General features: G+C 47.4%; 1 protein-coding gene across 23 annotated transcripts in view; it reads right to left on the reverse strand.

Moving 5' to 3' along the window:
• TCF4 (transcription factor 4) overlaps positions 1 to 25,272 on the reverse strand; it is a 247,575-nt gene that overhangs the window by 19,534 nt on the left and 202,769 nt on the right. For 18 of the 23 annotated variants that reach the window (XM_052775821.1, XM_052775820.1, XM_052775819.1 and 15 more), the window contains 6 exons: positions 23,202 to 23,335; positions 19,606 to 19,738; positions 9,903 to 9,970; positions 8,541 to 8,619; positions 5,803 to 5,879; positions 3,345 to 3,548 (listed from right to left, as the gene is read on the reverse strand). In XM_052775821.1, the coding sequence (XP_052631781.1) occupies positions 3,345 to 3,548; positions 5,803 to 5,879; positions 8,541 to 8,619; positions 9,903 to 9,970; positions 19,606 to 19,738; positions 23,202 to 23,335 (695 nt within the window). The remainder of the gene's footprint in view (positions 1 to 3,344; positions 3,549 to 5,802; positions 5,880 to 8,540; positions 8,620 to 9,902; positions 9,971 to 19,605; positions 19,739 to 23,201; positions 23,336 to 25,272) is intronic. The other 5 variants (XM_052775813.1, XM_052775810.1, XM_052775830.1 and 2 more) reach the window with 2 other exon arrangements.

Below are 25,272 nucleotides of genomic sequence, written 5' to 3' on the forward strand. Positions count from 1 at the left end.
ATGCTAATTTTATTGGGGAAGGGGAGAGGAGATGGATTTAACTGAGCTGCTGAAAAAGCATCTTTTTACCTCCTCTCAGAGCCTTTCACCAGACCATTTTCAGTTAACACTTCACATTTTTTTGAATCTGCAAATGGCGCAGGCTCAGTTGTGGCTTTTAATGATATTTTACCCACGACAGAGTCACTTTTAGTAACGTCTAATTTAACGAGGAGCAGAGACTGTCACAAAGCTGCCCCAATAAAAAAGCAAAGAACACCCCCCTTATTTTCCTTTCTCAGGTGCTTAATTTCAACAACTGATTTTAATAACCTGAAGCAACAGAAACTACGGGCAAATATTCAGCCCAGGGCATTGTATGTGGACAAGTTTGAAGGGGAGAACTGTTTGGTCAAGGATAGCTGGCTAAGGATACCTGAAAAGCCAACTTCTTCTTGCAGGGGGGAAGCAGGAGACAGCTGGGATATTTTCATTTCCCTACGAGATGGCAGACCTCAGTCGTGAAGGCTTTGGATGGCGATTAGCACCCAAGCTTAGCCGTAAAACCTTGCCCTTGGCCGGAGACGGAGCGTGCCGAGGGCTGCGGAGCCGTCCCCGACGCGGGATGGAGAGTGGCCGAAAGCCCTCCGCTCCGCTCCGCTCGGCCCCGCTGGCAGGAGCAACGCCAGCCAGGCTGGACGAGCCGCCTGAGAACTTCCCCCAGCATCGCACGAGGCTCAGGAACGGCCCTGCTGAATAAAGCCATGCTCTCAATACCGCTGCAAGCTCATTATTTTATAATCGCCTCACCGACTATCACGACAGCGCCTAGCGCGGGGGCATCCCCAGCGCGCAGCAGACCGGGGAATGCGGTAATTATCAAATAATTGGCCACCAGAAGAAGCTCCTGCTTTCCCCTAGCAGTTGCCTCACACCCTGGCATCAAAGTTTTTCTTTCTTTCTTTCTTTTTTTTAATTCCCTTGCGAAAAAAAAGGAGGAATCCTGTCTGAATCCTGTCAAATAAAACTCTAAATGTTTGCATTTTCCATATGATGTCTAATCCTATTTGGAATGCTTCTGAACATTTGGCCTTGATTACATCTTGGAGCAATGAATTTCACAGGTCATTGTGTGTTGAATAAAAAGTATTTCTTTTTGTCAGGTTCACTGAATGTCCCCTTGTTCTTTAATTATAAGGCAAGATGAATAGCAGAGCTAGATTTACCTTCTCTATGCTGTCCATTATTCCATGTACCTCTATTATGTCTCCTCTCATTCATCTCCTTTCTGAACAAAATCACCACAATCTGTTCAACCTCCCTTCACATGAAAATCCTTCCATGCTTGCAATCATTCCTGCTGTTTGTCCCCGAACTCCTAATTCCACTACACTTTTTTGAAATAGGAAAACCAAAACAGAAGGCAGCTCCAGGGAAGGTATACACACATGTATGTATGTGTAAATATATACCCGAGGCATACACTGCCACTCCATCAGTTCTGGTGTCCTTTCTCGTGTGCCTTTCCAATTCAATGGGGTTTTGGTCTTGTTTTTAGGGCTTCTTGCACACCGAGGAGAAACTTCCATGCGACTCTAGCAGAGGCATATGCTCTCCTCCCTATATGTATATGGTTAATTGAAATTCTTTCTTCTAATCTGCCCTGCCTTGCCCTTAGCATGTGGGATGAGCAGGGGATCAAGCCTAGTCCCCTACAGCGCCGCGCAGCAGCAAACTGGCCATGGATCTGTCAGGTCCCTTTCTCTTTCCACATATTTTCCCCTAGTCTTAATTAACCTAAATAGCTTGAACCATCTGAAAATACTGCCAGATAACTCCTTGTTCCCTTCCTCCATTCCACGTGTGAGTAAGCAACTCTATTTCTGGAATGAAATTTGGAAGTATAAAACCGAATGCCTTTTAATCCTGTTGAAGATTGCACTGATCTAGCTCAGCTCTGCACGTGCACAACCTCACCGCTTCCTAGTCGAGAATCGCTGCTTCTCAGCTCCTACAGGACAGTTATTTTTGCATTAACTTCTGCTGAGGGATTTTAAGATTTCTGTAGACTCACATGCATTGTGTTAGATGGTCTTCCTTATTATTTTTCTGATATATTAAAAAAGAAAAAGATTGAAGAGACATGCTTTTTCTCTGCAAGAGAGAAAGCAACAGCAAAGTATTTCCTTTGCAGAGTGCAAGACATCTGTCCTGGAGACCCAAGCGGTGCACGTAACGCAAGCTACAGACCTGATCCCACAGGCTTTTGTGACACACCACTTACCCAGGCAGCAGCGACAGATCAGGGGCTCAGTAACGCGAGCACGAGCTTGCGAGCCCAAGGAGGGTCTGCAAAGCCAGGCTTCTGTGCACCGGCTATTTCACGTTGGAGAAAGGTCACGTAATCCAGAGTGGAACACACGCCACAGTGAGCATACACAGCTCTAACTCTGAACTACCTTCTCCCCCGAAATTTAAGCACGTGTTTAAGACAAGGACAGGCTTACCTCCCATTCCTTGAACCTTCTTCAGCCCTGCGTGCCAAAACCGCGCCTTACGCTAAAAACCGCCCCCAGCTTCCCAACCAAGTGGCGGGTCCCGAGTGAAATGCAACGCTACCGCCATCTTTTTGAAAGCAAAAAAGGAAAAGCATTGGGGCAGTGACTTTACGTTCACCTGGCCTGGAAGTCAAAGAATAAGTGACCCCCCGAAGATTTCACACCCCCTTGTGCCCCCTGCCACGCACACACACACACGCACGCACAATCCGCACCTCTGCGCACGTGGCTGTGAGAAGAAGGGTAAACGAGGGCTGCGCAGCTCGCCCCGACATGCGGCCACGTGAACCACCGACGGAAAGGCACGGGAGAGCCCGACCTCGCTGCCGCTCTCGCCGGCGCGGGGCGGCTCTCGCCGGCACGCTCCTGCCTGCTGCCGCGGGGCTGCCGTTCCCCGTACACCCGCCGCGGCGCCCGCCGGCGACTTCTCGGTGCGCCCGTGCCCTCAGCCGACCCGAGCCGCGTCAGCAAGGATGGTTAACGAGGCCGGGCGCAGAGCGGAGCGGCTCGGTACCAGTGGCAAGAGTCGTGCCAAGCTGGGCTGAGGGCACAGGCAGGGACAAAACAGAAACGGGTGCACTCGCCGCCACCGGAGCGAAACGCCCATACGCGCGTTTGGAGCTGTAAAATAGCTCGCCTACGCGCCGCGGGAAGGAAAGGCGGCATCGCTCCCTCCGTGAACGCGCTCTCCGAGAAGCCCCAAAGCCTTGCGGACCCTTACGCCCACCCGTCCCTTCCCCCCCGCCCCGAGCCCTGGCGATCGGTTAGTTTTTCACCCCAGCGCCGCCGGCGAGCCCCGCGGCTTACCATGAGCGAGTGCCGGTTGGCGGAGAGCAGGCCGGTGCCGTAGCCGGACCCCAGACCGGCCATGGCTCCGTTGTGCGACGGCCCTATCAAGCCGTGCATGTCGGCGTGGCCCCCCGGCATGGCGGTGGCGGGCCCCACCGCGTGGTTGCGCAGCACGTGGATGGCGTCGTCCAGTCTCTCCAGGCGGTCCTCGATCCGGCTTTGCTGTTTGTGTGCGAGAAACAAAGCGGGAAGAGCGTCAGCAGGCGCGCAGGGCTGCCCAGCGCCGGGCACGAGGCGCTGCCGCCGGTGTGCGTGGGGCGCGCGGGGGCACGGTCACTGACAGCCAGTCCTTCCTTCTCAACCCCTTGGTGTTTTTTTTTGTCGGTTTTGGCTTTTTTTTTTTTTTTTTTTTTTTTTTCGGAGAGGAGTGGTTTTGTTTCCCTAGGGCAATGTTTAGAGTAGCGTTTCGGGGAAGGAGAGAGCATGGTTAACACGAGTACAGCTTTGATTTTCATGGGCAAAACAGGTTCAATGATTCCTCATGAACATAATCATTACAGTACATATGTTGCCCTCTATGTCTTTGAAAAGTTTTAGTGATACTTAAAAAAAAAATAAATAAAAAAAAATAAAAAAGAAGTAGAAGTAAAGAAACAAATATACCTCTAATTGTAATCAATCTCTGACTGGGATTTTCCTCCCCCCATCTAATCCCACGATCACACACGAAGAGAGAAAGAGAAACTACCAGGTCCTACAGTCCCTTGCTGCTAGTTGGATTTTTTTCCCTGCAGGTATGCATCCTGAAATCACTTTTTATCACTGGTAAAAGCAGCAATAAATACTCTTCCCTAACTGAGCAGCTTACGGCCGGTGAGCGATGTGGTTAACAACTAGCAGCCGGGGCGGTCCCGGGGGGCGAGGGGTACAGGGCTGCTCCGAACACCACCCCCCCCCCCCCCGGCTACAATGCCATTGGGGTCCCTACAACCCCGCGCCCGGGAAGGAGGGGCCCTCGCCTCCCACTTCTCCGACCATCCTAAAAGTTCTGGGCCCTGGTGAGGGCCTTCGAGATCCCCAGCCGCTGCTTCGCCGCGTTACTGCCTCCCAACACCGTGCTCCCGCTAAGCCAAAAACCAGCCCCCGAGGCGTGCTGCCGGCGGGGCGAGGACGAGGAGAAGCAACGGGCTGCAGGGAATAACGACCTCGAGGCTTCAGCCTGCCTGTCGCACGGGCTGCTCCGCAAAAGGAGGGACGCGCGCGTGCGTGGGATGCTCCGGGAACAACCCGCTGCCCACAGAGACCCCCCTGCACCCCCTGCTCTGCTTCCCCCAAGCCCCACCGCTGTCCTCAGCCGTCCCCAGCGCAAGCCACGCACGGGCCCGGGCACCTGAAGTCTTTGCTCTTTAATAAAATAGGAAAAGGGGAAGCTCGACAGGACAGTGCCCAAGCACTGGGGAACCTGAGCTGCAAAAATAATCAGGCATAGCTTATGGGTCTCTTCAGCAAATCTCTTAACCAACCCATTGCTCTCCAAAAACCAAAATGACTAAAAAAAATCTCCAGAAGACAGCCAGCCTAGAAAATATCGCGGTCAATCATGAGAAGGATTTCTGTATCGGGGCAGTAAAAATAGTCCGTACCAATTCCTGACTCTGGCAAACTTCTAACGAAGCCAACAGGACTGCTGCATCGCCCCGTACTAGGGGGGTCAGGCACTGTGCTCTTGGGAATTACCCAACTGCTTTTTTTTAAAGGAAACTTCTAAGCTCTAGCGCTATTTATTTTACACCCAACATGTCAGGCATTTCACACCGATTAGCGAAACCCCCTAGACTTCCAACCGAAACCAACAACCGACCGAGAAGAGTGAGACAAAGGACGTGGGGCTCTCTACAGTTCTGCTCTGTCCTACCGTGCTTCTGGCCAGCTCCAACTCTTACTTCATCTTTCCATTAGGAAAGGTAACAAATCTTACTGACATCCCTTTAACCCTCTCTGCCACGCGAGCATTTAGGACCAGCTCGGCCTGGCAAACTCAGCCTGCCGGCTTTTCCCGGGGAGAGGACTCCTGACCATCGCTGCCGCACCAGCCGCGTTCCCTCCCTCACTCCGTGGGACTGACGGATGCTCCGTCCTGTCTGACAGCTGCCACGGCTCTCTACTCCCGTTTTCTCTTCAATCTATTCCATCTGCCTGCTCATCCTCCCCTATTTTGTGGTCCTTGTTCCCCTTTTCAGTAGATTCCAGCGCCGCATCCCCTGTCAAACAGGAGACGCTGGCCAGCAGCATCTGAAACCGCACCACGTATCTAGAGCACGGGGCACCCATGATATGAATTTAGAGGTGGTAAAATCAAGTCCGAGGGCATAGCGGTCACTAACGAAATGAAAACCTGTGTGAGAAGAATGGATGAGAAATGGAAAGAACAGCAAGTAAAATACTGAGGCAGAGGAGGTCACTAATCAAAACATACCAAAGAGTGTAAGGGACCTTCATAATTGGGAGATGATGACGCTTGACCTCCATTTCTAGACCAAACAGCTGTGCCTGCTAATAGTAAAATTGGAATTACCATTAGAACTATGCAAACAAAAATGTCTTTCAAACTTTTTGGACAGTTTTGTAGACATGTAAATGCCGTATTCCAGATAGACTATAGAGCAGACATATGGAGAACTTCCAAAATACACACGGATGAAAAAAAAAGGTATTTTGTAGCAAAGCACGTAGATGCAGGCCACAAAGTTCCCCCAGGCTGCTCCTCCACATAGAGGGCTGCATTCATTCGGCAGCTAGAGCTGCGAGAGGCTCCGGGAGAAGGAAACGTCTCGGTGGTGGAAGGAGAAGCAGCGTGGCTGCAGGGCGCTGCAGGGCGGCTGGACCCCTATGCGAGCCCAGCACAGACCAGCCCATTCTCCTAGCCTTGCTTCCAGACACACTCAGTGCCACCGGTTACGTCATCCCATCATCAAATTTACAAAATCTTAAAAAAAGAAGTCAGTAAAAGCACTGCACACAACATTCATGTAGACGCTGATAAGGTTTGCGCTCTCTTTGGGCAGATTATTTGGTTTGGCCCGGTGAGACCGCCAAGGGTCTGACCGAAAACCTTCTGGTTTGTGTCCGCTGCTCTAAATCTGTTCCTGCTGCTGCGGGAAGAAAAGGGCTCCTGGTCTCCAGCAGCATTTTCTAAGGAAAAATTTGCCCTCGTGAAAGAGGCAAAGCAAACATGGGGAAAAGAAGTGTTTTCAAGTAGTTTCCCAACAGCTTTTATACATATAGCACAACGCTTAGACAATTTAGAATGCTCTTTTGAACGAGTGATCTTCTGAATGATCTCATAAAACGGGGTTAAGAATTTGAGATGGAAATATTAGGAATTTAATCTTACTGTCTACATTGAGTGGCATTTGCTTGGACTGAGATAGGCCAGGGTGGAACTCATGGCAATTTTTTTAGGCTCTCACAGTTAAGATTTTCGTTCTCATAAAAGTCAGAATTATGTCAGTTTTAATTAAAACTTAAATCTTCCCTTTCTGGTCCCCATGGAGCTTTTAGTTGAGGTTTTGCTACAGCACTGTATGGAGCAATGAATGGCAATCTTTACTTTTGAAATCGTTTTTAACTAGCCCTTGATATCCTTGAGGGAAAGCGTTTTGCATGCTAAACACTTTCAGCTCTTATTTAAATGCACTTATGCTCCTTATTTTTATTTATTTTGACACCCGTCTCTCCCTATTTACCCAGTAGAGCCTGCAGAGAGCAACGCAGCCCAAATGAGCACAGGATTTTTCTCTCTGGCTCGGCCCCTTCCGTCGGGAAGGAGGGCGGCACCTCGCTAGGAGAAACGCAGCCCCAGTGCCGGCGGTCCTACACCTCGGGGGTGATTCTAGGCAAAATAAGGGCAGAAAGTCATTTTCTGAGGTGCGGGACCCCCCCAGGCTGTGACAGGCCGGGTGGTCCCTCTTGTCCCCCATCCCCAGCTAGGGGTGGCTTTGTGGGGACTGGATGTGGCCCTGACCTTACGTGCTCCTTCACAAGGGGCGAGCGTGACGGAGGGGGACGCGGTGTCCTCCCAGCCCTCCTCCTGGACCTCCTCCTGCAGAGGCTGCCGGCTAGCACAAGCTTCTCTCCATCCCTCCTTCCAAAAGGGTCTCGTCGCTGTAGAGCCGCTACTAGGCGTAGGTCCCTGAGGCTGGGGCACCACTTTAAAGGATCAGGAGCCCAGGAGCTCCCTCCACCTCCGTCCTGCTACTCATGCCCCACGGAGAACGAGGGATGGATCGCACCTCTCGCCAGCGCTGCCCTACGGAAACACGGCCGCCCCGGCTGCCTTTTAGGGTTCCCGGTGAGGTTAACGGGATCCAGGGCTCATGCACAACGAAGAGGAGACCAGGGTCTTTGGTTACTCGTGATTAGAGACCTCGTCTCAAGGAGGGGATGGAAAGCCAAGGCGCCTTCTCCAAGGCGTTAGCGTGTGCTGCACGGGAGGAGAAGCCTAATGCTCTAGCTGAAAAGTCTCACAGTTTAAGGAATCCGCATTATATTCAGGTAAACATTTAAAACACCTGATGCTCATGAGAACTACCCTGGGCCTCCGGACCTTTTCAGTTCAGGCTTTTATTAGTAAAGTGGGTTTAGTTAAAATATGCGATTATCGTAAAAAAAGTATGAAATGAATCAGCTGGGTTCACAGGGGCTCAGTTTGTCCAGAGACACGTTTTATGGATCAAGCAAGCGTTTGCTTCGGCCCCAGGAGGGGACGGGGGGGGGGAACGTCCGAGGAGACGTACCTGGCACGGCCACCCCGGAGCGAGGCTGCCGCAAGGGCTTGGGTGCCTCTGCGCAGGGGCACGGCCACGGGACGGGGACACGCTCTGCACGGGGCAGAAATCATCTGCCGCGAGACCCCGAGGGCACTGCAGAAAGCCGCAATGAGGGCGCGTGAAACCACTGCTTTTCTGTAAAGGCGTTCCGCCCGAGAGCTGCAACGACCTTCTCTCTGCGCGGGAAATACAGCGTGTAGGACACGTCTCTGCTCGTCTCTGTGGGACCAGCAGCCACCTGCGCGTGCTGCACGGCAATTCGGGAACCGCCTGGTGCTGCCGGCTGGATGCGCATCTCACACCCAGTACCGTAGGAGCTCATTTAGGCATCTCCTACCAAAAATATGTTGAAACGTTCAGTAAAATAGAATTGTAACAACAATACCTGAGAGAGAAGGGGGAGAACCAACAGGAGTTGAAGGATTTGATGAAAAGCTGTTGTTGGTGTGATCTGGAGAATAGATCTTTAAAAGATGATACAGAATTAATCTAAAGCCATCACAAACTGATGCAGAAAGAAATATGGAGTTCTTATGCATTCAGTTCATTTAAATGAAAGCAGGACAGGTTAAAAAGCCTCTTATTCAAATATTAATATTTTTATAAAGACAAAACTGTATTAGATGCAGGAAGCCAGACAACAGACCCCTTTTGATGGGAACAGACACTAGCCAATTAAGCGATGGTTTCTGATTGTCACACGGATCTGCTACGGTACATATACACATTTTCATTGCATAGACTACTTTACGAACGAGTGTCATTGAACAAGGCCTTAAAGCACGCCTGAAAATTGCTTTTTCGTTATGCTGAAATCCCTTAACGGCCAAAATAAAGCAAAGGGAGCGGAGCACGTTAAACCCTGGCACGGCGGGTAATCCGCAGCAGCAAACTCCAACTACTCGTCCGCTGCTCCGGCGAGAAAGCCCCCGCGTGCCCCGTGCCCGGGCGGGGGTGCCACCGCCCCGCGGCATCCCCGCTCACCACCCGTGCCATTTGTCAGGGCACCACTTCAAAGTGGATTCTGTACTGTATCAGTTATTTCAGGCAAACTAGAGCGTGACTTTTCGTCTTTTTCAATGAAGCATCGAAGAATATGCAAAAAAAATTAACTCTCATGAGAACTCAATGGAACCCACTCTGCCCAGAAAATAACTATAGTGGTCCTTATTAAAAGTCAGCCCGTGCCAACTGGTACCGCAGCAATAGCTGGGGCACGGCAGGGTTTCCTCCCGCTCTGAGCTGGAAAACTGCCGTACCCCAGCTACCCAGGTAAGAGGTGGTAACTGCTGACTTTAACAGCAACCACAGTAACTGAATAGGTGGAAACTGCCATGAAAAATAGAAAATCTAAAGGCAAATTCAAAAGGAATCCTGTTTGCGGATGGCTCGGTAGTGCAGAAGTCATCCTGCCGCTGGGTTCTGTTCAGACCTCCCTTGCCCTAGGAAATGCAGTGTGTGATAGACTAACAGACACAGCTCCTTGGCACCCAGTCAACGGGACCAGGTCAAGGCTTCCCCTCTTTCCCTTTCTATTCTACCATAAAATTAAGTCTAAAACTTTTTAAACACCATTTTGCACTGATTGTTCAGTATTTCGGTTGGCAGTAACTCCACGCGGGTGACCTCTGAGACCAGATCTCTCCCGTTTGCTGTTCATCTTCGTAAACTCCAGGCGTCCAAATTCTGATTAAAGTTCACACTTTCAAAACGGTAAACGTGTATTCCAAAGTAAATATTTCCTTACAGAGGCAAGTGCTTTCCCCAGCGCATCACCAGTCTGCGAGCTGCCTGCTGCCCCACTTCCTCTGTTTGCTGAAAAACAAAAGACTCGATGTAAAAACAGACAGTAAGACATCATAGACTTCTATTCCTGGTCCACTTACTCATAATTTAATTGCATTTTAATGCTAATTACATAAAATTAATCTTTAATTACCATTAATTTGTTTGCTAAGGTAGATATCAAACACATTCATGCTCCATTTTTGCAGATAAAATATGAACTTGATGTACTTTTTTTTAAAAAATACATTGCGTATTTGATAGTACTTGGCCACGTCGCTTTTTCCGAAAGAAAGGCTTCTAATAGAAGATGCTCAAAGGTATGGAAAATACGCAACCACACAGCTAGGCAAGCCTGCGGCGAGCCGGAGCCCGGGGTTGGGGAAGGGCTCCTGCCTCCCCTGCCTGTGCTCAGAGCCGGTGCCCGTCCCAGGGCGCTGAGTTTGTGCTAATCCACTCTAACGAGGGTTTTCTTCTTCAAAAACTCTAAGGCACTTATATATAAGGGCAATATTTCACACACAAAACTACCACCGAGGACCATTATAAAGGCAGCAAAGACAAAGTCCCTGGAGCCGGGAACGCTCGAGCTCAGCCTGCCTGCGCAGCCCAGTTCCCCTCTCCGCACCCGCACTGGGAGCAGTCATTAATTCCAGGCTCTTGCCGTGCTCCCAGGCAGCCCTAACCTCCCTCGCTGCGAGGGAAGGACAAAGTGCCGTCAATAGGCAGCTACCCAGTATTTTGTTGTCTCCTCGTTCGCTCTGTGACCCTGGTCCTTTGTATACTTTTGAATGCATGTTTTAAAGACATTATTAAATTCCATATGGACTTTTCCAAAGCGTTCCTTCTGACTTCACTTGAACATTTCACGAGCATTTAATGAAATGGTTTTTCACCATCTCTCAGGTGATGGGATTGTACCTTTTATGTAAGAAATTTAGGGCAAGAAAAATCATGGTGTAGCAGGCCACCAGTTTCTCACGCTCAGGTGACAGGATTGAAACTTCTCCGTTACAGGAGAAACTGAAGGAAAGAAAAGTCAGGGTGAAACATCCCACCAGTTTCAGCATCTCTATGTCCATTTATAAACTAAAAGCGCAGCTTTGCCTGACTGCTGCCTGTGATCGATACTTCTGCTTTCATCTCTGAGGACCCTAAACCAGGCGGCCAAAAAACGAGAAACAAGCAGTCGGTAACCACCCCTGAAAGTCTGGATTAATGTCTGGAACACAAGGGCTGAGGCAGGGCAGGATCCCGTACGCAGCGGGGTTTGAAGGGCTTCGGTCCCCCCTCCTGCCCTTCGGCAGGCTCTGTACCCCGAGGCCACGGGATCCCGCGCCCAGGGGACTTCAGGAGCAAACCCAGCCCCTGCTCTGAGCCGGGGGTGTCCCGTGGGAAAAGGACTTGGGGACCAAATTGCCCACGTTAGTACCACAAAGTGCAAGCACGGGCACTTTTTTGGTCATTAAAAAGTAATATTAAAAAGCCTCCTCCGAGTTTCACCCCAGCATTACTCAGTTAAATATTCAGGGCATGGGAAAGAGCAGCTCTTTGATTTTGGCCACTGGGGTAACTACTCATAACTGAATGTATATGGACCAGCGCTCAAAGCAGATGAGCTGATCTGCCGGTGGATGTTGCAGCTCCACAGCAGCAGCAGGGACATCTGTGGTCCAGGGGATGTCCTGCCATGCCCCTTCAGAACCACCTTTTGCTCCACCTCCTCCAGTCTTCCCACCTGGTAAGCATTTATCTTACCCACTGTCTCCAGTTAGCTTTTCCTAGTCTCCATCCCTTGCCCCTTTCATCCCAGCCTTCCTTGCTTAGCAGTTACCTTATCTCTGCTGTCAGAGGGATCAGTTATTGATCACCCGTCCTGCCTAAGCCCAAAATTTCTAGTAGCAGCTTCAGCAGGTTCTAGTTAGGAAAACTTAAGGAATAGCACAGAACAGCATTTTCCTTCTATTTCTCACATACAACATGCACGTTAGCAAATTTAAGAAATGCAGCATCTTTGCATTTAACCTGACTGCATGACTCTGATGGTTCAGCATTTCTCCTACAGCAGACTCCTCTGCAAAGGCCTCAAGGTCTACGCGTGTCCCAGATGCTGTTAGACAAACGTGCGCAGTGCGGTTTGCAAGGACGTCTTTGCTGACTCCTTTTTTTCCCCTTTTCTTAGTTAAACTTTTATTTTTATTATTGTATACTTGAAAATGTGCTCATCTGCCAATGACAGCTTATTTGTGATCTCAGCTCAGCTTGAAATTAGGCATCAAGATGTATAAAGAAAGATATATAAAGAAACGCGAAGACAGATAGAACAGGCGGTGTCAGCTAGAGATACAACTTATCAGGGTAATTTAATGTTGTAAATCACAACCTAAAGGTTTGCGACTTGAATAACACCAGGCAGATGTCCAGAAATTCAGTTACTTCGCTCTAAAGTGAACTGTGAATCTAAATGTAAATCATGCATTGTTTTTTCCTTTTTCTAAGTGACTCTAACTGCATTATCCTAAAATTAAGTCCTACATTTGTCTGTCTGAAGGCTGGTTTCTCCTAATGAGATGAGCTATACTGGTCCTGTGGGAGATGCAAACGCAGGGACCACAGTCTTGCTCCACGTGCTCTTAGAAACCTGACAGTGCCGAGCTGGGCCACGTCTTATATTAGTTACCGCTAAGAACAAAGGAATTCTTCAGATATACTGAATATTAAACTTTTCCTGAAAGACTTTGAAGACAAATTACTGTGGTAGGCCTGGAAAACATACAGGGAGAGCCTCAGAGATGGGCAGCAGTGTACAAAGTTCCCTTTTGCAGAGAAGAGGGAGCTTCACTGCGAAAGGGATGCTTGAAAAGCAATACAGTAGAGGTTTACAACAAGGGGAAGGCAAGCTCTGCATCATTATTCATTGCTATCCCCATACAAAAACTGAAAGCCACCCATTAAAACAAAAAAAAAAAGCGGGGAGCGTGTCTGTGTTCACCAGTGTCCAGTCAGGTGGGGAAACTTGTTGCTTTAAGGTATGCAAAGACCAAACATATAAATAGATTTAAAAATACCAATTCATGGAGAAGAACATCCATCGGTGGCTACTGAACACCAGCCCCAGACGCAACCCCAGCTCGGGATGGCTCTGAGCTCAGGCTGCAAAACCCCGAGGAAAGGCCAGAGGAGGGAGGAGGGCACGCACGGGTGCTTTGGGCTGAGGCTCCTTCCCTGCTGCAAAGCCAGCGCTCTTGGGTTTGGGTTCTCAGGGACAGTGGAGAAAACGGGCAAAGGAAGGTAACTGTGGCACCTTCTGCTTGGAAGACCAAGATAAACGTAAGTAGACAGAGATCTTTGAGAGTGTTCATGTCACAAAAATACTGGGATTACTTAAATACAGCTAACTATTTTAACGTATGTTTTTCTTTCTTACATCACCAACCATTTTACACTGTGAACTATTATTTGCTTTAGCTATCATTTTGGTAACCTAAGGGACATGACTGAAATCTGTAGGTGACTAAGAAAACCTTGCATTTGAAGGAAGAACAGAAGAATAGAGTCTTAAGAAGAAACACAGCAAGGAGCATCCGCTGCAAGAGCCCAAAGATTTCAGGAGCAATGGGACAAAACTAACATCGTCCCAGGACTGGGCACTACAGAAGTAAGAACCAGACCTCAAACGTAGGAAAAGACAACCGAGGGTATCGCTACAGAGAAAGGTAATGTACAGCGCTGCTTTACATAGGGAACGGCTATGGAATATAATCAACTGTTTCTATTAATATCATACAGCTGTTGGTCCATCCCTTTACCATCAGCTTCACTGAAACACTATTTAAGTACAGCTGCTGACACTCCAAAGGCTGAGCAGGGACAGGCTTAGCTGGCAGCTTTGGTGTGCACTACAACTATCAGGTTTAAACCATCGGGATATTTACCCAAGCTCTGAAAAGCACCGCTGCTGTCCAGAACAGCACCCAGAATGGAAGAAAATGTATATGAAAAGCAAGAAAGTGTATTTGGACTAGGCTGGGACGTGCATCGTCAAGACAGATGCAGATACCCAGAGCACGTCCGTGCAGACCCCGCTCCTCGTGCGCGAGCAGCCGGCAGGGAAGAGTCGTGGGGAAGAAGGATTGCAGCCCAGCCCAGCTGGCACCAGATTTGTCACCCTGCACTAAAGAGTAATCTGATGAAATCCACGCACGGTGCTCCCACAGCAGCCCTATAAATCTTCCTGGCAGGGGCATTCACGAGATAACCTGCGGAGAGTGTGCCAAACTCCGGCTGAACGAACTCTGAAATAACTTGAGGATCACCACGGCAGGGGCTGAGACAGTCTAAAGCCTCGCTCTGTCACCTCTGGGCAAAACCGATCCTCAGGTGGTTTTCCAAAAAAATTTGTAGAATGCAGAACAGATATCGATCCTATCTAAATAAAAGGCTTTCATCACAAGTGCTCCTCCACTTCCCTTCAGCTTTTGGAAGAAAACCATAAGATGTAAGGGTTGAGCAAGATGGAGTATCTTAGGCAAATATTTAATGCAAGTAACACGTAAGACAAAAAAATACTTCGAAAGACTGATTTTTAATGGCTTAAAAGTTAGTACTAAAAGCTTTTTCAAGCCCATCAGAAACAAAGACAATGATGGAGAGTTGGTAGGACCTGCAAACAACCAAGATGCAACAGAAGAATTCAAGGATAAAAAGGGTAATAGAAGAAATGCTAAACAGATTATTTTCATCTGCCTTGCCACGGGACAGATGATATTTTACAAGAGATTAGTCAGAAAAATTGGCTCCAACTGAAGTGTCAATGTAAAGGCTTTAAAATAAGTCAACAAAAAGAAAACTAAAGAAGAGCCAAATGATGTTTCTAAGAGCTCTCAGTAAACTCAAACTCAAAAATGTCTAACTTCTAACCACAGTGTAAAATCGACTGCTTAGACCAACCTAGTGCTGAAGTAAAGAAGGTAGAAAATATTAAAAACCAATACTGAAAACAAAGTTCTGTGAATTCAAAGAGCCACCACATTTTAAATCTGACTTCTGTACGAGGAAAGATAACAGAGTGCAATATACATATGGATACATACACCATATTGCACAACCAACACTGCTTTTGTGGAGCAAAACATGTCTTGAAAATCTAAATTCTTTCAAAAACATGATGAGCACATCAATGCAGGAGATCCAGTAAATATAATGGATCTGTACTCTCATCTTTCAACAAAGCCACCTCCCAAAGGCTCTTAAAGAAACTAAACTGTCTTCAGATAACAGGGAAGTGAAGATATTCTTGCAGATTAAAAAATGATTAAGAGAGAGACTACAAGAGAAGGAATTAATAGTTAGCTTTATAAGGGAGGAGTATTACCAGCAAATTCCCAGTTGTGCAGATCTGTACTGTTCAACATACTCATACATGGCCTGGAAAAAGACGTGGCATACGCCGAGGTTGTGACGTTTGGCAAGATCCTGATTCAGGATAATAAAATATATTATGTGTAAAGAGCAGCTCTTGTAACACTAAATTGCTGGGCAATAAATGCCATACATACATAGAAAACACCAGGCAACAAACATGGGGGGAAAAAAGCCTTATGCCATAAATACACACAAGTGGGCTCTCGGTTACCTAATCAGCAGGAAGAGGAGAAAACCTAGAGCTACAGCGAGTAATTAGCTGACAACCTGAGCTGACGGTTAAGCAGCAGCACCAGCCCCTCACTGCCCCCAGGAAGACCCCAATGAGCAACGACTGGGCCAGGAGCAGAGACAACCCAGAAGCCCGTTACGTCCCTCGATGAATTCACGACACACCTCTATTTTGGATAGGGAGCAAAGATCTGGTAAGTCCATCATGAAAGCATCAAGGTCTATTGAGCAGAAGAAGTGAAGAGAAGTCAGAAAAAGCAGAGGATGGTTCCTTTAGAGGACGAGCTCAGTAAATGTGGATCCTCTGGCTTGGAAAAGGGACCACTACAGTGGGGTATGGCACAGGCTACCTAAACCCAAACAACAGGGTAGAAAGGCTCTCATCCGTTGTTTATAGCAACACGAGAAGGAGGGAGGACCACATCGGGTCTTGAGGGAGCAGAGTCAAAATGAAAGAGGAGGAGCACCGTCTCACAAGCGTCTAACGTCACTGTGCCAGGCCAAGCCTCCAGGAAAGGCTGGGAGAAGAATGAACTCAAGCTTCCTAAATACTGAGCGCTGCACCCAGTGCTGGAACAACTGGGAAAACATCATATATGCTTGCTTTGTTTTTATGTTCCTCCCAAGGAAATCCTTAGAGTCTTTGCTGGACACGGGACTGTTGCATAGATGAGCTTTTGGTCTGAACAAGGACAGATGTTTCCAAGTTCTTATGCAAAACACGGAACAACTTAGCGCAAGGAATGCTAGGGAACTCCCCCAAAACTGGAAGGGCACAGTTTATCCAAGACATTTCTGCACTGGGCTTTAATCGAATGAAGTAGCTGAATCCAGACTTCAAGAAAGATTTCAATTAATTAATTGATGATGGACAAAGCTTTGAGGCACGAGCAAGGGAACACTTGATGAACCTTCCCGGAAAAGAAATTAAAACAGCTAAGCAAAGTCCATCTCCACAGAGCAGGTAGCGAGCGTGCAGCCAGGGGAAGCCGTGCAAGCAGACAGCTTCAGCAGGTTCAAAGGGGATTAGATGATTGCATGGACAACAGGTCCATAAATAGGTGCCTGAAGAACCAGGCAGGGATGTCCCCTTCAACCTCACTAACACGACAGCCCTGGCTGCTGGGGCAGCATGAAGGGCAGGAGCTGCAGAAATGGCCAGGACCGCATGTTGCCACTGAATGCTAAGCTAGATAAACCAACCGTCTGAAGCAGCAAGGCATTTCTTATCTACTTATGCTAGTCTTTATTTCATCAAACTGGTCTAAATGTACTAATTATTATGGAATACAACTAGGCACACGTGAGCCTGAACGCTGACTTCCCCGCTTGAGAAGGCAGGTCTCCACCGACACGAAACATCAGCAAATTCTGGCAAGATGCAGAAGAAGAGGTAACTTGGGAACAGGATTGTAAAACAGGACTTGAAAATGCACTGCCAAAGCTGTCGCTTTTCCTCGTGAGCTATCCCCCCACTCACAAGACTATTAATGTACTGAAGACACTGTGAAAGACTGCAACCTTTTGATGGATTGATTCTAACTCTGTTGAAGAGCGTGTTTATTGTTATAGTTAATCTCCTAAAACTTTCTCAGCATGTTTCTGTGCAGAACAATTCTGCACTGGAAGGCAAAGGGACAGAATGATGAAGTACAGCCTTTTCACATCCTTCTGGTGGGATTCTGAGTGTAAATCTTAGATTATTGAATAAACTTCCAGGAATCGGTATCTCAGCAAGTATAATTGTATCTAGCAAAGCATCTAGTGTAACCGATAGGCTGCAGCCTTCTATTAGAGAATTCCAGCCAGACTTTTTATAGTTTAAATTCTAGTACAAACTCACGCTGTTCTGATGGAATAGTGCTTTCTGAAACAGCAGACTGGAAATTATGTTTCTATGTTAAGAAGAGTGGAAAAACTTGCACCATCTCAGTATTCACAGCTGATGATCTTCCCAACTTATGAGGAAGTGACATTGCTGGATAAAAGTCATATTCTTCTTATACTGCGCGACAGTTCACCACCCTCCTGTAACTGGAAGCTTAACATTCTTGTAAAATATACAGTGCAGTATTATGTGACTGCTCTGGTAATAAAATTACTGTGAAACCAGTGCCTCAAGGGGAAATGCACATAATGTTTCTCCTGGAAAAGCTGCATGTCACAGTGCATAATGTCATACAAACAACATGTCATTAGAAGTGAAAGCAGCAAGTGGGATTAATACATGCATCAGATGGATAGGATAGACTCATACAGCGTATGCTAAAGGCACTCTATCTCAATAACTGGCTGCTTAAACATAGCACCGCTTCAGACCTTTGAAAATAAAAGGCCAACGCTTAGCATAAAATTAACCACTGCCGATGCCATCCTATAGTCCCTTGAAAGGATTTTCTCCTTGCTGCCTTTCAGAGCTGCACGACCGTCGGGGAACGCAGCTCACCCGCCCCAGCCCTGCTCACTGTGGTCTCTGTCCCCACGTGGGGACGGCACGGTGGGGCTACGTCAACGCACCCCCCGGTCATCTTCCCCAGGACCAGAATGGAGGCACATCGGCTCCCGGCAGGGCCAGCTCAAACGGCTTCCTCGGGAAAATCAGGGAAAAGACAGCGTGTGCCCAGACTTCAGGGGACGTTCACTGGTTTAGGAGGAGAATAGGGCTTGCATCGAGACCCAGGAAATACTTTTGCAGCCCTCAGTTCAGACATAGCCCAGCAGTACTAGTTGTTGAATATTTACAGCTGCTAAAAAAAATCTGCATCTTTGTATTGTTGCTCTTCTGATTCACACACTGGGTTTTTCAGGAGATGAATCCAGATGAAAATCTGGATGCATTTTTTACATGGGAAACTTAGGTACTTCTCTGGGTGGCTCCCAGAGGCAGAGGAGGCTGCATTCGTACTCCTACCTGTTTACGTCCCTCTGCAAGATTTTGCATCCCTAAACGTTATCTGTAAGGCTGCTGCATAACTGGTGTAAAGACAGCTGAATTAAACTGGACTCTATTAGACTTCTTTTGAGGGAGAAAGAGAGAGTGATTTTCCTATGTCACACGCACAGAAGCAGCAATATATTGTAAAGGAAGAACTCTCAATGGAATGGCAAGATTGAGCACAGAAATGCTATCCTGAAATGAGATACGTTTTTCTCAGACAGTGACAAATTAAGAAGAGACTGTATTTAGTTTCTTCTTTGTTCAGAGACCTTGAAAAATATGATGCCCATGTGTTAATGTTTGAATCCACCCTCCATTCTTACTGCATTAGTCCTGCTCACAGTCATTCAATACAGAATCATGTGTGTAATCTGAAACATGTGTCCAGCGATGTGTTCCCTATTTACCAATTATTTAATTAGCTTTATTTGCTCTTTGAGATACAGGCAAAGCAATATTTTTTTATTTCCTGTATTTAAGTATGAACCGGTATTTGCCAAATATTTAAGTATGCAGAGGTATGCTCTTAATTTACAGCGTCACTCTCGGCAACGTCACAGGCGGTTCTCTCCCCTACAGGGACGTGCCGCCATCGCCGCTTTCCCCACACCATGTGGAAACCCAGCAAAGAACTGAAGGGGATGAATGTCGTGATACAGAAGTATCACCTCACACAGCACTGCAGGCGATTAAATCACTTAAGACAATAAAATCAGACTTCAAAACTAGCGGGATCGGGCACTTAGCTGGTGCAATGTCTTCCATACAAACTTTGAAGCAAAGCCCTTTGCTGTAATTATATTTACTTCACAAAAAGAAGTAGTCGTAGTAAAATGCATAGGCAAAGGAGGCAAAGGTCAGCTACGATGTACTTCCATGAAATTCTTGCTATCTCTGCACCTACTGAACTAAGCAGCTAGTCCTTCCGCACACTGGGATACACCATCAAATAACCCTCCACCTTGGTTTCGCCTCTTTGGCTCTAGCACAGTGCACTGAAGCAGATGTGAGGGGAGACAGGAGGGAAAGAGCGAGCCTCGGGTGGCAGCCGCAGCACCCGACCTCAACTCACCCATGATACTGTCCGTCCCGTTGGCAGGGGGTGTGCAAGAAGATGCGCTGTAATGATTTGTGCCACTGCGGTGGAAGGTGGACATCGGAGGAAGACTGGAGTTGATGTCTGCTGAGGAGTGTGATGGGTAGCTCTGTGGCAAAAAGGATAAAAAAAGGAAATATTTTCACTGTTGAGAACATGGAAAGCAGCAGGCTGCTCATATTGCCCCAGTCCCAAGTGCTGTTGTACTTCACCCAACCGCAAAAAGCAGAACGCTGCCCTAAGACTAAGCAGGGAGCGTATTTTTCTACCCTAATTTGACATGTTCTGGAGCAGACACAGCATACACCTATCTGATATGGATAAATATCCACAGTGGACAGTTCGTAACCGATGATAGTACCATAGAGATGTAATGAGAAGAAATTAGAAAAGTTAGGTGATGTATCAAGCAAACCTTTTTGACAGGGGCAGCTATTGGCTGGAGGAGAAGCCTTCCGAGGGAAGCGGTGGAAACCCCGTACTGCTTTTGACATTAAAAACAAGATCTGACTACAAGACGTGCACGGCTGGTATTACAAAACGTGCCATAAGTAAACACGCTGGCACCCCAGGTGATCAACTGGATCAATTTTCCTTCCCACTGCAGTGCCTCTGTGCGACAGACGATCGAAAATGCAATGACCGAGTTCTCCAAACAAGCGTGGGCCAAGCGTCTGGGCAGCACACAGAAGACTTGATTCTACGATTCTGTGACTCGATTCTATGATTCTGTGACTTTGGCAGCTACATGGCTGGATCAACACAAACCTTCATTACTGTGACCCAACACTGCTGCGGTCAAATGTTTTGCTGAATTTGCATTCCTATAAACCTGGCTTACATTAGTGCCATTTGTCACTGTTGAATAGTCTTTTCTTAGTTGATGTAAGACACTGTGTGCAGACAGGTCCTAGAACATGCCCAGCTTTTATCTCTATCACAGCATTGCCCCCAGCAGAGAAGAGGTCCTGCAGAAGACCTCCAGGTTTTGGAGACTCTGATACAAAGCCTCCTTAGAAACACGGGCAGCTGGAGACACGTGGCAGTACCTGGCCCAGGATCAAGGCACTCAAGTGCTAGAGCAAGATCATCTCTGTGCCCTCTGCTTCCCTAGGTGGTTCAGAGTAAGCTGGCTGAAAACATCCTTCCCTTCATTTGTACTATTTAATTACTTTTACAGGATTTCTTGTAATTAAGTGCCAAGTAACCGAATACTGTGAAGTTATCTCAAAGAATGTAAACAACATAGCCCAAACCTATTTTTCTTATCCATGGAAAAACGACCATCAACTCTGACGGAGGTCTGAATAATGTTTTGAGGCATTGACTCATTATAAACCACTCCAGGACTTCAGCCCCAAACCCAACTGGCTGAAATGACACAGCTGAACAGAATTTCTCACGTGATGGAGAAAAGAGCAAACAACGATTGCTTAGGTCAACAGTCTGAACACGAGTGACTCCATCTCCCCTGCTAAACGGCTGTTCCATGACACGTATTGAAGTGCTGGTTTGGGATTTTCTCATTTCTCAGGGGGAGACATCAAACCACTACTGCCAAACATTTTAGAAAAAACATGGGATCTGAACACAGCTTAGCGGAGAACTATTCAATGCATCTATTTAGAAAATCACTGATAAGCCTGAGAAAGTAAAAATAATAAACAACAGCTTTTCTTTCTTTTGCTATATGCATTTTCTCTACAGGTCACTGAGAAGTTAAGGACATTTGCAGGGAACTGAACTGAAATCACTCAAACTTTCCCCGACCAGCTGACCACTTGTGGACGCTCCAGCTGACCACAAACTGCTGACCTCTCATTGATGCTCCAGCAGAAATTATGCGGAGAGTATTTAAAGTATCGCTGCCTCCCTTCTGTCCCAGTGTTACCTAAAACATAGAAGGCTCTGCCAGTCCAGACATACATAATAAATGATTAATATGAGCATTGCTGGCATTGAGCACCTACAATTTGGACTGGTATCAGTGGTCCTCACTATCTCTGAAATTTAGAATAAATATAGTAATACCTGCATTGAAAAAACATTTTGGGGAGTTTAGGTGGAGCATCCCTCCCCATTTTACATCGCAGAAATATTTCAGCTCTTCATAAAAAACCCTACATGTTACAAAACCAAGAAATTCAGAATCGAGGTAAACTTAAATGCAAAAATGTTTGCAGACTTGCCCCATGAAGGCACTCTACTCTTACCTCTACCCTGAGCTGATACCATGAAAAGCCACCTAATTCTGATGAATGAGCACCAGTGTAGATAACAAATTAGATTAAATTGGGTTTTAAAAGTTATGTTCAATTTTTATTATATACGCTTGTCACTTCAGAGCAACGTTAAGTTTGCTTAGTGCCTTAATTATGCCTTTTATAAGGACATGATTAAGCAGTTTTTGAGGCAATTTCTTTTGCTTTTGACTTCCTATTAATTTTACATAGCAGTGTGCTAACCTCGTTAAATGTGAGACTTTAAAGATTTGTTTTGCAAATTAATTTTCAGTTTGCAAGAGTGAGTTTAATTCTTCTTATTCCCCAAAAGATGGTTCTGCAAGACCTTACAGCAATGGACTCTTTCCTCCCTTAAAACCAGTACTCCTCATTACTCTTCCTTTTTAATGGCCTTCAGGCATGAAAAGTATAGGCACAGAATACAAGAACAGTACTTGTAATGTTTCACAAATTTTGAGAAAAATTACTTCACTTTAGCTGTCTGTTCATTCTTCTACATCTTACTTAAAACGAAAACATAACAAAAAACTGAACTGATGGAACCCAGTGTTATTTCTACATAATCAATTCAGCCATGATATTAGGAGAATATCCCCTAAGCTGTAGTCGGATCAGATTTAATCCCAATTTTATTCTGTTCCAATACAATAGATGGAATTGGTCCCAGCGACTTCCTCCTGCTAGGGATCAGAATGTACCAGAGAAAATAAAAAAAACCTCCCTTTTTTAAAGCAGAAAATTGATGCTAGATAGTTATCTATAAACTCAGACCAGCAAAGGACACTGACTGCCATAAATTATAAACACCAAAAAGCACAGGCGTGTGCAGCTCATCGGCAGGCGGGCGGCCACAACACGAGCGGAGGGTACGAACACGGGCTCGACCCTCTTCTCGCAACGTCGGCTGAAGGAAAGCTCTGCGCGACAATTTTTTTCCTCCTCTTTTCAGTTCCCAGTGGCACTAGGAGAGGTTCTGTCCAGAGGTGGTGGTCTTCAGTGGAAACAGGTACTGCACCCCGGGCGAAGCCGTGGCAGGACCTCCTCACCGTCCCTCCACAGGCAGCGGCAGCCGCCCCCACTCCCGGGGGCTTCCCAGCCTGCGCTACCCTTCGGCTTAGAAGTTTCCTTCCCTCAGCAGAGCCCGAATAAAATCTTGAAGGCAAAGCCGCCCCAGCTTTCTCAAACTCGGGTCTGCGGAGCGGGCAACACCCACGGGTGCGCGGAGAACGTTGCGGCGGCGCAGCTGGCAGACGTGCCCACGCCGTGAGCGGGTCGGGGCGACGTGCCCCCCTCCGCCGCCCACCCACCCACCCCACGTCCGTGCCTTACCAAGCGGTCGTGCGGGTGCAGGCTGCAGTAGCTGCTGGACTGGGGGATGTGAGAAGAGTTGCCCAGCATGCCCCCGTACCCAGGCTGGTTCATCCCGCTGGAGGAGCTCCACGGGTCGCTGCTGTGATGGCCATCTGTAAGACAGGAGGGAAACACCGCTGGCCGCCGGCGCCGGACCCCGCAGAACCGGCGGCTTTGCGCCTCTGCAAACTCCATCCTAACGACCCTAACGGGGCTACAGGGCTACGCCGCTCCAGCAGAAAGCCATGTGCTTTAATAAAAATGAAGCTGAGCTGAGCAGTGGTGAATGCTCGTGTCATCCTGCAATGCTTCGTTACGGCCACGTCATTTAGGCTTGAAAGTTTCCTGCTGCTTTATTCCTGCTCTGGTATCATAAACTCAAGTACCTGAACTCTGTTATAACAAATTTCATCAGAGACAAAAGCCTGAACATTGAAATGAAATACACTGAAGCCTACAGAATGAGGATGGGCTAACGAGCTTTGGAGAAGCCTCAACTTGGTAATGATCGGATAATTCCTGAACTTTGACTTTCCACATCCAGAAAGTTTTTGGAGCCATTTCGTTGTTGCTTTTTGTTTGTTTGTTTGTTTGTTTAAAAAGAGAGTAGCGCCACTTGTATGGTTTCTCCTTTTAGGGATTTCACAGCTTGTGTCTCTGCACCTCCTAAGCACAGCGTTCATCCTTCAGGCTAGTTCACTGCTGAGGCACACTGCACACTGAAGAGTATAAAAAGGGCTCCCCAAATTTTATCGAGTAAAACAGTTGGTTGCATATTTCGCATTTAACTAGACATGCTGAAATAGAATCATAATAATGCAGTGAAATGTATTTTCTACTGGAAGAATGCCAATGTGCTAACAAAAAAAAAGGAAAAAATAAAAAGGTAACTTTTCCATAATGATCGGCAGACCTGAAGGACGGGCATGTAGGCTGGAAAAGTTGTCGGCTTTTTCAAACTACAGGAGTTGGTCTAATAAAAAATTATTATGTCTCACCTACAGCCCTGCCTTATTTATACACTTCAAACACCCTGGCAGCAGCAACATTTCTAGCATCACCTTCCCATGGCTGTTTGAACAGTCATTTAACTCAGATTTATGTCTTCAATACGAATCTGCGAGAAGATAACATTTAAAACCACAGAATGGCTAAGCACTACAAAGGGTAAATATTTGATATCATTAGAACCCTATTAATCCCCAGCTTTGTAACTCCAGAGGAGTTTCATAGCAGGTTGCTCTTGGGGCGGGGTATTTACTCGTGTTTTAAGCCAAGAGCACCATTTGCTCTTCAGTCCTGGCCCATACTTCCCACCGCTCAGGAAATGGTCCAGATGCAGATCCCCCCCCACAGGAGGTGACCAGCGGGGTCAGTGCTTTGAACGACGTCCTCTTCCCTCCCACGAGGACCCACCAGAGCGGGTGGGGGACCAGCAGAACCCCTCCTGGCAGCGCTCGAGCCCCGGACCCGGGGCAGGAGGGTCCGCTGGTCCTTCCTGCCCGCATCCCTGCCGGTCCTGCTCCTTTGCGGGCGGGCAGCTCGTCCTCCCGCGGCAGCTGCCTGATGGAAACCCAGACACGAGCATCCTCGAATGAAGAGCCGGAGATGTGGCGGAGCTCCGCAGGTGATAGCCCGGTCACCCTGAGACAGGGAGCTGAGCCATCCCCAGGGACGCTGAGCAGCGCCCGTGACCTTCAAGTGGTGGGGACACGAAAGTGGGTTGTTTTGGTTTTTTTCTAAGGGTGCGAATTGGAAAGTGTGTATACATATGTATATAGGATAAACTCCAGTCCCTTGCCCTGCAAATACTTTAGCCTAGCAGTCCTGCTGAATTAAACAGATTTACTTACCCTTTACTTAGCCTAAAGCAGAGTATATGTAAAAGTGTTTAAAAGCTAATCATTTTGCCCTAAATGTGGCAAAAGATGGGTATCCTAACTGTATGCAGATCTTTCCAAACTCTAGGAATTTCATTTACTAAGTTACACCAGATTTAACTGTACTTGCACATAATCATCGCAAGAAACACAACATGGTAGCAGTGAAT

This window comes from Harpia harpyja, chromosome Z (assembly GCF_026419915.1).
Source record: "Harpia harpyja isolate bHarHar1 chromosome Z, bHarHar1 primary haplotype, whole genome shotgun sequence".
NCBI classification, from domain to species: Eukaryota; Metazoa; Chordata; class Aves; order Accipitriformes; family Accipitridae; genus Harpia; species Harpia harpyja.